The following is a 12,769-nucleotide window of genomic DNA, read 5'->3' as shown; positions in this document are numbered from 1 at the left end:
AGACAAAGACTCTTGCTTATACTGTGGAAAGAACCTACTGTCTTTTTGTCCAGTTACAAAAGAATTAACTGCCTTCTTTGAAAAAAGCAGGGTGCCATTTCCTGGCACAGCCTGAAGTTGCTTTCATACAAAATAGAATAAAGACTGTTTCTGCAAGAAACAGTCATCCTGGATTATTGGCAATGTTGAGCATACAGGGGCAAGCTAACATTGCCCTTCTCCATACCTCCTCTCTACCCTACCACTCCCCCCCCAAAAAACCCCACCAAGAAACAACACACAAAACACGCAAAACACTAGTCTGTAGACTAGTCACTAGTATCAAAACAAACTTATCCATAAAACTAAAACAAACACTGCTAATCCTATAAGTTGGTCCTGGACTTACCTCTGCAAAAAATAAAATAAAAATCTACGTATGCCCTTTTGACTGACCAGGCTACAAAAGAAATACAGTAACAAGTTTTTGAGCATGGAAAAAAAATATGTATCTGCACTATGGGAGACTCAGAGTGACAGGGCAGGGTAAACATATGAAACTTGCCCAGAAGGATGCCCACAGACCCGTACTCTTGGAAAAAGCTGTTCATTAATGAAGCTATTGTGGATCAATGCGGTGAAATACAGTGAATTTCATGTATCCACTATTAGTGTGCAGATACATCTTGTAAATAATAGGAAGTACCCAGAAAAGGAACAGCTTTCATTTTGGCTTATATACTGCTCAGGTATGAACACAAATCTGTTCTAAAAGAAAAAAAAATAGCATAACGTGCAACTTTTAGTTTGTTTTGTTACTTTACATTATGATTGGAGATTAACTCCCTTATTACAGATCGACTTAATAAGGACTTTATATCCTACCCACTGGAAATCATACATTCAGAAGGATTTTTAAAACACCTTTCCAAAAAGTGATCTGCATAATTTTCAGTCAAATTATGAAAATAAAATTGCAGCAAGTTAATTAAATTAAAATCTTTCTGAAGTCTAATCACACACAGTTATTACACCAATACCAAGTTAAATTAGCAGGCCTAGTTACCAGCTCATTTAAAGAAACCAACAACAACAAAAAAAAACAAACACCCAAACCAAGCAGATTACTGCCATCAGCTATGGCATTCACAGCTCTCATGCCCTATTTCTAATAAGAATCCTAACTAATTTGGATGCTGTTCCAGAAAACAGTACCTTGAAAACAAGGGAATGAGAATAGCCTTATAGCTTCAGAAGAACAAAACAAGAAATAAAGAGAATCACAAACCTCTCCCCACAAACAGCAGCCCTATAGAGGTAGCCTGTTAAAACAAACCTTATAAAGAAAAAAAAAAAAGACAAGTCTCTGTCTGCTGAGAGACTACCATTGAAAGTATGAGAAAGTGCAAGACTGAACATCACTTAGTCACTTGCTTTGTCCCACTCCCCAAAATGCATCTTATATATGCCACATGTTCTTCTCCCCCTTCTCTCCCCCCCAGTTCTACCACCTCCTACACCACTGTATATACTCTAGCCTATAGCAAGTTATATTTGAATAACTGAATAAATATATTTGAATTGAGATACTTCTCAATCAAGGTCATCCTCACTACAAAAGCTGCTTTTTAGGATTTTTACTTTTTTTTTTTTACACAACTGCAACAAAGCCCTCATAAGCAGACAGTTGTTCTGGTATGCAGTCTGGTATCCAATAGTATGTCAAGTGTAGGTCTGTATTCAATTCCTAATCTGCAGGCAGAACACAATGGGTAGAAACACTTGCCACAGAAAATCTTCACTAGAAACACTGAAGATGCCTGTGTATCTCACAGAAAGTTACAGACCACTAATCACATGCATTTTTATGGCACTTATTGCAGAAATATTCAGATGCTGACGTGCCTCTCAGTTACAGTGAGATGCATTTACAGTGCTAAAGCAAATAACCCAGGACTAAGGAGGTAATGAGGGAGACAAATTAAAAATCAATACTGGCAGGCAAATTCTTTAAGTCATATGCAAAAAGACTTATATAGATATATAGATATCTTTGTCAAAAACTAACATTCAGTACCTTTTTAAATTTTCCTTGTCGCTTTGCTGCAGACTGCCCCTGGGAGTTAGAATAACATACTGTAAGAAAACATGCACACACCACACAGGATGGAGACACCTTCTCTGTACAATTATGGTTACGTTTTCAACCTACTTATTTTTAAACTGTTAGAGAGTCACATCTATGACCAAACACGCTCTTAAAGCATGCTCTTTCACTTTAAAATTAATAAAACAGTACATTATTGTATGTAGTTCTTTATTCCTGTAAGACAAGCAAGTGTTGTTAACCACTTAGCTTACATTAATGACATTACAGAAATTCATTTTCCAAAGCACAGATTTGAGGTGTTAACTGTTTAGTGGCATTGTTCCATTTTCTAGGAAACGTACAGAAGACATTTCCCTGAAATTGCACACACTTGCTGAACTAGAGATAACTCCCCTGACTACTCATTCTTTTGTTTGCTATTACATACTGAGATCCACTAAAGGCAATGGAAATAAGTTGATATTATTTGATATCATCATTTCTTCAGTGAAATACGAACATTTAAGTCTTAGAATATGATATACAACAGGCCTCAGCTAGAATTCTCTGAATGTAAGTTCTTATGTATTCTTCACCAAGAATACATAAAGAAAGAACCATTTCATCAAGAAATGAAATTCAACAGGCAACACTTATTACCTCCTACTTGCCAGCCCAGAAATCCTTGTATATAATCACTTAATCTAGTTATAAAATAAGAACTAAAACCAACAGTTCAAGAAAATGCACAATTCAGGTTGAGTCAAGTATACTACATTGTTACAATGGATTTATCATGAATTCAAAGGAAGTATGTTTGCAAATTCGCAGGAACCACAAATATATCTAAACCTTCACAGTTTAAAGAGCTTAGCTACCTTTTTTATTTTTTCTACCCCTCATTCATTCATTAATACTCTTGGTAGATATTATCTAACTTGTAGTTACACATGAGATTAATATGTGCAATTTTCTTCAGAAGTTCTACCAGCAACACATTAGACTGAATGAACTACCCCTGTCAACTCAACAAGATCTAAAGGTATGTGTCAACCTCCTCACAGAGACTTCCTTCCTTTAAAAAAAAAAAAACAAAACAAAACACCAACACACTGTAGTTCTATCTAAGTTAATCAGTCACATTTAGTGATACATGAACAGGGATTACTTCTAAATACTAACCATCAATCACCAGCACTGCTCTAAGTGCATTCTTTTCTTTGCCAACTATTTAAAAATATCTGAATAGCTAAAGGAATCACAAGATACACAGATGAGTAAACTGGTTACTTGTAAGCACTGCTGCACTACAGATTCATTCAAGTTAGCAAGTAGCTTTTATAGGATACTACACCATGAGCAAAAATACCACATAGCTTTTTTTCCCACCACAACATAGAGATCTTATGGCATTCTGTTGGAGCATACAGTCATATTAGTGGCTGACAACATCAGTCTGCAGTAGGTAAAAATATCTGCTTAAGTATTCGAGACAACAAAACAACTTCTCTGTAAAAATAACATGTAGGTGTTAAAGAAGGACTTGGATTTTTTTTTTTCTGCAAACTGTATGCATGCAGGGAAGAGTATAGTTGCTTACTGGAGAACCAACGTGCACAAAACACATATGCATATAGTTTTCATTCAAAAAATGACACCACATAAGGCATTTTAACAAAGTCGCTTTCATAGGCTGCCACGCCAAAAAAAAAAAAGCAGTTTCTTCTAGAAATAAGGATTCAGAAACAAGGAATTAGAATTCAAAATTCAGAAGGTGCCATTACATTTGAAATTTTAAGATGATAATAGAATTAAGAAGTTACTTTGACTTTATAATGAAACAACTGCTTCAAAAATGCGTTATGTCACTAGAGGTGGTGGTCTTCACAGTACTAAAAACATAACATACAGTGTGTTTCCTTGGCATGCTATTTACCCGCTTCAGAAATTTCCAAAAAAGAAGCTATCACCCATCCATTAAAGATACTCACAGCTTTCTTTCCAAGTTCTGTTTTAGACAGTGTAAGAGCTCCTGCAAGATAACATCCTGGTCCTGCTCCTTTTGGTATTCTATTCAGTGAAAGAAGACTCGGCGTTAGAACTAGGTTCAGTAATGTTCTGTTTGGACTACAATAATTTGAACAGTGTGAGAAAAATATAAGAATAGCAAGCGAAACAGGTAGACGCTATCAAACAAAGCATGATTTTATTTAGGTGCAGAAGTGGTGGTTAGATGTAGTTGAGAAAACAGGACTTCAGAAACTTACTTGTCATCAGGCAGAGATGTAACGAAGAATGGCTGACTGTGTTTTGGTGGTAATGTCAAACTGTTGGATTTCTTCTTTCCTAAGAGAGCAAGACTATGGTTTTCATAAATATCTAAGCTCAAGGTACTAGACAACCTGTGTGAAACAATAAATGGAAGGTCTTTGATGCGGTCCAGCTCACTGTTCTGTTCATGACGAATTTGTAACCGAATAGTGTAATCTCCTTTTTCCAGTTTCACAGAATACTGAAAGAAAGAAGCACTTGTAAATGTCAAGATTAAATACTTCACAGTATTTAACAGCTAAACACATTTTTGATCAACTGAAAATAATTCATCATTTTAAGACCACAAAATAGGCTGACATAATTCGTTCCCTTTCTAACACTGTACTAACTGCTCAAACAGAAATCAGACATCTTGTTAAATGTTCAGTACAAAACTTCTGGCAGGTCTGTCTTAACAAGTATTCTGTTTACTGTGAACTTCAGGTGTTCAGTGGTTAAGATGACAGTACATTTTCTATTGTTCTAGCAGTTTCACACTGCAGAGTTGAAGGTCGTGCTTTAAAGAACTGGCAACTCTTTGACATGATTGCACAAAGCTTTCTGTACCTGCCATTAGGAATAGACGGATGACATTTATTTACAAAGCAATGAAAAAAAAAAAAAAAACATGGATTTTTAGTTATGAAAATGTTCTTTAATTTTTACCAACTTAAAAAGGCACCACAAAGATATTCTGAGTAGCAGTATGCTAGGTTCACTTTAGGATGTTTCTGGTACTGTTGCTATAATCCAAAAAGGTAGTTCTGAGAGGGGTTAATTAAGGACTACCCTTCTCCCAGAATCTCCTTCTTCTGTATTAGAATCATGCTTCCTGTTGATACAACTTCCTGGATTAGAAAATTTTGAATTGCTTTGGAATTGTTCTATGATGCAGAACATCAGAAATGCAGTGCGGTGGAGCACCAGGTGCAAGTCACAGACTACTTTGGTACTTTTCAAGACATGCTCCAGAAGTTATCTTTCATATGCTTCCAGAATGATCAATCCTTCCTTTGAAACTCACTTTGAAAGACAGCAACAGGAAGTAACTGAGTTCTAGCATTTAGAAGGCTGCTTAAAGACAAACCGCATAGATAAGTCTTTGTGAATGAAACAGCAATTGAGCTATCAGACTACAGAAAAAAACAATATATGCTTTTACATAAACAGAAAAGTTTATGGTATCATCTTCATAAAACAAACAAGTCGTCACTAAAGGCAACTGAGCTTCAGTTCATTTCTTGAGAAGCCCCATCAAAAATGCAAGAGATCATGAGTTAACTGTTTTTTGTAGAAATAAAACATACCAGAGCTCTTAGCCTTTTCTTGGAAAAGTAAATCAAACTCAGAAAGTTCACAGAAACAAATCAGTCAATTATTATTCTTTTCATTCAAATGTATTCTCACTGAAAGGTGTGACTGTACTTCTTCCTCATCTCTTCACAAGATGGCACTGTGCCTATATATCAGGGTCTGTTAGGAGGTGACAGCATGCATGGAAAGGGAAAAACTCCAAGTTTCACAATGTGCAGAAATCAGAAGATATAATAAATACAGTACTCTGTACCTGATGTGGATAGGCATCTCCTGACCCCATTTGTCTTTTGTTTTGGTCAAAAATAATCCACAGTTGGCTATCAAATTCAGATTCATACAATAATTCACAGAGAAGTGGGCAGCTTGGAGTTACTTCTCCACTCTTAGGCTATTAAAAGAAAGTTCAAAACATTTCAGCCACTGTTGAATGAAACAAGTATAAGTCTTACACACATTAAAGAAAAAATTTGACCTGAAGCCATTTGAAATCACAGTAGCTCCTAAAGAGAACCAGATGAGAATTCTGAAAGTTGAGAATCTAAAACACTTGTTTCTGACAGAAAGGTAAAGTTAAAACTTGTTTTTTAAAAAACAGGCTATATTTATCAATGACTTACAAAAAACAAGCATAAACTCTACCTGATGGAAGTTGTAGGTCAAAATCATCTCATACAGTTGACGGTTATTTGGTAAAATATCTCTGGATCCCAAAGGTTTTATTTTAGCACTCACTGGTCTGCAGTTAAAATAAAAACAAACGAAGAAGGCACTGCTAAGAAACACGTATCTGCTGTCAAAACTTGTGCTTCAGAATCTTTCTGCTTAAAGAATACATCTGAATACAACACTAAAATTTTCAGTTAAAATGAATGATGGTTCAAAAAATGTTTAGCAATGTTACGGACACTGGCAAAACAAGAACTCAGCACATCTGAGCTCAAAACTAAAAGCCATTTAAAAAAAAAGGGAAAAACAAAGTAAAGTAATTTTTTTCCTAATAATAAATTAAGTTGCCTTCTCATCTGTGCTTCAATCAGCACTTTCAGTCACAGACTGGTTACTGGCATAGTAACTAGAGGGCAGACTACACAGTTGATAACTGTTTGCTATAGAAATTCACGTTAGAAGAGAATTTGTAAGAGACATTGGAGTAATACCACAAAGGAGCAATTTTAATGTGTACTGCCTATGTAAAACTCAGAAACATGAACTCTCAGAGTCCAAGCTTACCACTACAGGGTCCAGAATATGGAAAACATCAGATTACTGACCATTGAGAAACTGTCTGGCCAAAACCTTAGAAGTACTGCTTAAAGTGCATGGCATCTCTTTCCCCTCCTGGAACTACCAATGTTAGTGACTACTGCATTGATAAGTAATTTTTCCTCCATGCCAGCATGTGTCAAACAGACACAACTGACAACAGAAGAAATACAACTTTCCACACCAAACACAGTATCAGATTTTACAGTAAAACATTTCCAACCATGCAAAAGAGAGAAAATAATGTTTCCAGGTGAAAATTAGGCAGGATCTGAGGCAGCTGCTTCAAAGGAAAAAAAGAAAAAAAAAAAAAAAGATGACACTAAATAACTCCGTAGAATTTATTTCTTTAGATATTAAAATGCCTTTTTACAGCTGCCTCCTTTGGAAGCACTGAGAAGTTTCTGTATTTTTTTTCTTCCTTTCAAATTTAGATTAAGAAAAATTTATATGGAAGAAGTCACAATAATTGTCCAATTCTGTCAAAGCTAAACGGAACTAAAAAATAAAATGCTAACAAATTTAACAGGGTTTCTAAATTCATGCCTCCAAACCCACATAAAGTTTTACAAGAAAATACTTTTGTTACCCTAGATTTCACTGTTCATTTGTGGCCATTTTAGACACACACTAATAGTTCCCTCACTTTTGCCATACAGCTCCTCAGAAACAGTACCTGAGAGTTTGAATCCAGCTTTTCAGGTTTATGCATGGAGCAATATCCTCATACTTCAACATGGACTGAACATCAAACCGTACAATTCCTTCTGAAGCATGCTGAAGAGAGAACACATAACACTTATGCTTTTATGCATTTGTAACATCAGACACGGACCATCTGATTTATCCCTCATAAATATAACAGCTGTAACTATATCCATACTAGAAGTAATACTGTGAGTTTCAAAGCATCACAAATTTATCTCTACTTGAAGAAGGCAGACATACTGGGACTTGAAACAACAAGAAGAAAACTACAATAAAAGCAAGAAAAGTTACTGATACGGCCAGAAGTCTCACTTGTATTTATTTTTCCAAGACTATCCAGTATTAATAATTTAAGGAATTTGTACAGAACTGTATAAATCACACATAGGGCATATGTTTCCTATGAATATGTAATTCAATAAATGCAAGCGTTTTTCATTTAGAATCTTAAATCAAGTATTTTATAGTGTTTCTGCATAGGATTGTTATTACAGAATAGTTTATGTTAACGAAAGAAACACTACACACAAAATTTAGCAATGTTTTAAGTGATTTTGGAAGTCTGCTTTTTCTAGCAGTATTTCATGACAAAGCCACGAGTATATCAGCTTTATTAAAATAAAATTTATTAAATTTTAAAATGTTTAAGAAAGGGTAAAAATGCATTATCTCATTTTTAACTCCTCACTTTTCAGTTCATCTGACACCTCTGGTGTGGCTTGAACCCACTTCAGTAGAGGCTGCCATGCACAACACCAACGCTTCTTCCCCCTGCCTTACTGATTCAAGAGCTGGTTCCTTAGCACAACATACCCTTTCCCTTTTCCCCCAGGTTATTCAGCTCTTAGAGCCTGAACACATTCAACTGCAATTTTTTTTTTTTTCAGCTAAGGGCCAGAACAAAAAAAAAAAAAAAAAAAAAAAAAGGAGGAGCAAGGAGAAATCAGTATGGTACTGCATCCTGCAGAACCACCTCAGCCCTTGAAAAAGAGCTGGCAAAAAAAAAAAAAAAAAAAAAAAAAAAAAAAAAAAAATCAATCCAAGGCAGGTTGCACAGGACAGCAAAGAACACTGCAGCAAAGCACAGTACTGTAAATAAGATACTAATGTTTTTAGTAACTTCCCAGTCCTTTGGTATCACAGAGCCTCAGCAGTCATGATGCTGGCTATCCATCATGCCTTCAACTGACCTAAACAATGAATCTCAAACCAAAATCAGCACATCTCAACAAAAGACTGAACAGAATGAAGTAAATTTTAGTAACATTTTATTCAGAAAATGCTATTTGGAGTATTGTGTTTCAGCAAAGTTTCTTCACACAAAAACTCACAATAGTTACAATGTGAATCTTTCAATATGCCCTTTCTACTGGTGTCATGGGTATTTTTTTTTCTGCTCATTTTTCCCTTGCTGATTCATAATGAAAGGCATAGAAAATTCAAAACTAATGGGATTTGTGCAGGACTAAGTTTCTATTTACCTATTTTTAACGGAAAACACAAACAACTCAGGTATAACCATGCTTTTTGTCTACTCGAGTACAGAAAAGAACAGAGAACACTTTTTTTTTTTTTTTTTTTTTTTTTAAATCTGAGATGTCAGAGAACTTCAGAATGATTCTAGATAAACAGACTGGAAGACTTACCATGTTTAGCTGAGGAGTAGCACAAAGTACACCATGAAAAGAAACTGTGTAATTAATGCTAACGTCGCTAAGGCTTGCCCACCAACGAGCAACACAAAATTCAATTGTTTTTCCAGCCTGAATAATAAAAATGCAAAGTTAGACACAAACTCTCATCTCCTCTTTCTATTTAGCCCTGCCTTTCTCAACTCAAAGCCAAGAAAATGGGGGAATATTGCTGAAAGTATACCCTTATAGTGTCTAGTTTACTCCAATTGTATTATTTGCTACCATACAAAATAAGACATTACACTTGATTCCCATCAAAACAAAGCGTGCCATGGGTATACACTAGAAAAAAAAGCTACAGCTTTTAAACACTACATATTCCTTTCCCACTCTTTCAAATTAAATAGACAGGGTAGTTTATAGGAGACATTAATGTGTATCAGAAAACAAGATAGTGCTCTCTACCTCAAGAAGACATGAAGCATGGGAGGTTTTCTGTCGGTACTGCTTTTTTTTGCTTGCCTTTTTTAAACTAACATGATAAAACTTACAAATCAAGCCATGTATCCTACTGCCCCCACTTGACATTTTCACACAGTGCAGGACTGAGCAGCACAGAAATCACGACCTCTCTTAGGCAGGGAAAACTTGATTAGTGGACTCAGTGGACTCATTCGCACACCTGAATATCCTGGTTCTGTTTTAGACTGTTGAACTAGAATTAACCAAAGTAAGTACAATTGTAAGCCAGTCAGTATTACTTGGCTTCAATATCAAAGAGATTTCTAAGATTATCACATTAAGCATTAAAAGCAAAATGTGCTGAACTAAATCTATTCAACAAGACTTAGTCCCTGTTTGAAAGGGAAACAAATCAGTCTGTATAAACAAGGACTAACAAATTGATGAAGCTACCTGAAACCTTTCCAAAGGAAGAAAAAGGTTTCATTCACTACTATAAGAAATGATTTATTTGGGTTGGGTTTTTTTATTTTCTTTTTCTCCCTAAAAAAGGAAAACAAAACACAAAACCCCAAGATCAACAACAGCAAAAACCTAAATGTTCTCTTTCTTCTACCCCCCCACCATAACTTACTAAGACAGGAAACGCTTCAGTCACTGATCCTTTTTCTGGTAAGGACAGAAATTTGTAGAATTCATGACTTCTATATGCTTTCTGTTTCACTAGCTGAACAGCATGAAGCACAAACTTGGCTGTCACATCAGAGGAACATGAACATATTGTCACTTCTAGACAAAACAAGAAACAAAGTTTAGTCACAACAATGAAGAATTTTAGACAGGAAATGGAGATTCAACAGAAGAAAGCCATTTTCACAAGACAATCACAATCTATAGAAGATCAGCCCCATATGTGAACAATGCCTACGTATCAGTTATTTATTAAGACCATGTCAGATTAAGAAAAACTAAGCAGGTTCAGAGATCAAATAAGAAAGGTTACTCAACTTTATGGTAAAAACTAATAGGACAGTACACATTATATATCTGTACAGCATAGATTACTGCTGAATTTCAAATCAAGAGTCTTATCAATAAACTTCAGTACATATGAAAGATTTTTATTTATTAATGTCACATATGTAGAAGAGGAATTCTCCCTTTAGGATTAGAAGCTTCTTGCCCATCATGTTTAAATCATAATTTAAAGATATGCCTACGAATGTTAAAAATTATGCACAATTCAGACAATAATATTTTTCTGTAAATACAGGATATGCCTCCAGTAATGGGCCATCATTTCAGATTGCAAGATAGACCCTCAAAAAAAAAAAAAAAAAAAAAAAGAAAAAAAAAAAAAAAAGAAAAAATCACTCTTGTAAGAGCCTAGAATCAAATGAACGTTTTACATATTCATGGATCAAGTGCTTAAATTCTTACTCAGGCAGACAAAAAAGGAATGATTTCAGAACAACTTTGTCAAGTTTGATAGATGTGATTTGTTATTTAACTAATATGCTCATTTTCCTTACCAGCCCACGTAGCTCCCTGGGGAACATCAATGAAGTGCCTTCGGATTTGGCCAGGTTTAAAGTGAACATCTGTATATGCAAGGTCGTAGCTTGATGATTCATCTACTCTGTACACCAAAAAGCAAACATAAGTAGTAATGGAACAAGCTGTGAAATTTTTTCAAAGACATTTTAATATACAGAAATGATCTCCAAAAAGAATATAATGAAGATGTTCAGTCCTCAGCACCAGAAGTATTTTGATCTGCAGATTTGCTGCTACGTAATCATGCTACTTGATACGACCGAAATAGTCACAAAAATAAGCAGATTTTAACCAAAATGGATTTATGAAGGTGAAAAATGGAACCTGAGTTCAATGTTAGATGAGACTCTGAAATTGTTACTGACACTTACAGATCTCCAGAATTAGAATGGACCCACAGTGACCACTGAGTCTAACTCCTGGTGCCCCACAGGACCATCCAAAATTCAAACCGTATGTCTGAAAGTGTTATCCAAACATTCCTTGAACTCTGTCAGCATGAGGCCTTGACCACTACTCTGGTAAGCCAGTTCCAGCTCCTGATCACCCTGTGGTGAAGAAACTTCCCCAAACACCTAGACTGATCCTCCCCGACACAGCTTCGTGCAATTCCTTTGAGTCCTGTCACTGTCACCAGAGAAAGAGGTCAGTGGCTGCCCTCTGCTCCCTGTATAAGGAAGCTAACACTAACTCCGTAAATTCTCTGTACTGAAATTGAGAAGGAACTCTATTCCAAATTCTATCTGCCAAATAACACCCACTGCCCTTAAGGACACTGGTACATCAGCTAGAAGTGGGGGGGGAAAAAAAACAACAACCAAAAACTTCAGCTCATCTACATTTAAAAATACACTGATATGTTCTTCAAGAAGTCTGAAGTCATCTGTATTCTGATGGAAGAGAAAAGCTCTGTCATTGTGGTCAAGAATATTCTTTTTTGGCTTTTATTCCTTTTGGCTTCCAGCACGAAGATGAAAAATAAAAGCTACTGCAGTATAAGTCTGCTGCAAGAATCTTTTCAGAGCTCTGCTCCCCTGTCAGTGCTAGTTCAAGAACTCCCAGAGAAAGAAGGTGAAATAAGTATGACAACACAATTAAATTGAGTATATGAAACCAAATGTTTAAAAAAAAAAAAAAAAAAAAAAAAAAAAAAAAAAAGAAGCTAATACAGTTTGAGTTTACCGACCTTGTTGGTATAACAACAGTTATTGGAACTCTGAAGAGTGGGCCTGCATTAGGCATTGCTGTATCATATCCACAAACCTGACAAAATAAAATATAGCTGCTTATGACCTTTGATCAAAATGAAATTACAGAAGACAATGTTGAACTTGAACTAGTTGCAGAGTGCTTTCAATTGTTGAAAATGAATATATACAGAGAAAAAAAACTTTAAGTACAGTTATTTCACTTATATTTTCATATGCTTTCATTTTTCCAATAAAGA

The 12,769-nt window shown here is 35.4% G+C and overlaps 1 protein-coding gene across 1 annotated transcript in view; it reads right to left on the bottom strand.

The window, feature by feature from the left end:
- TPP2 (tripeptidyl peptidase 2) overlaps positions 1–12,769 on the bottom strand; it is a gene marked incomplete at both ends in the record, with an annotated part of 47,455 nt that overhangs the window by 16,812 nt on the left and 17,874 nt on the right. Inside the window, 10 exons of the mRNA XM_079549493.1 lie at positions 2,057–2,095; positions 4,060–4,138; positions 4,336–4,580; positions 5,949–6,086; positions 6,338–6,434; positions 7,638–7,738; positions 9,316–9,432; positions 10,400–10,554; positions 11,298–11,404; positions 12,509–12,585. Of these exons, the coding sequence (XP_079405619.1) occupies positions 2,057–2,095; positions 4,060–4,138; positions 4,336–4,580; positions 5,949–6,086; positions 6,338–6,434; positions 7,638–7,738; positions 9,316–9,432; positions 10,400–10,554; positions 11,298–11,404; positions 12,509–12,585 (1,155 nt within the window). The remainder of the gene's footprint in view (positions 1–2,056; positions 2,096–4,059; positions 4,139–4,335; positions 4,581–5,948; positions 6,087–6,337; positions 6,435–7,637; positions 7,739–9,315; positions 9,433–10,399; positions 10,555–11,297; positions 11,405–12,508; positions 12,586–12,769) is intronic.

This window comes from Tetrao urogallus (assembly GCF_951394365.1).
Source record: "Tetrao urogallus genome assembly, chromosome: 1".
Lineage (NCBI taxonomy): Eukaryota > Metazoa > Chordata > Aves > Galliformes > Phasianidae > Tetrao > Tetrao urogallus.
The sequence above is the reverse complement of the archived record's forward strand: the minus strand, read 5'-3'. Positions and strand labels throughout refer to the sequence as shown.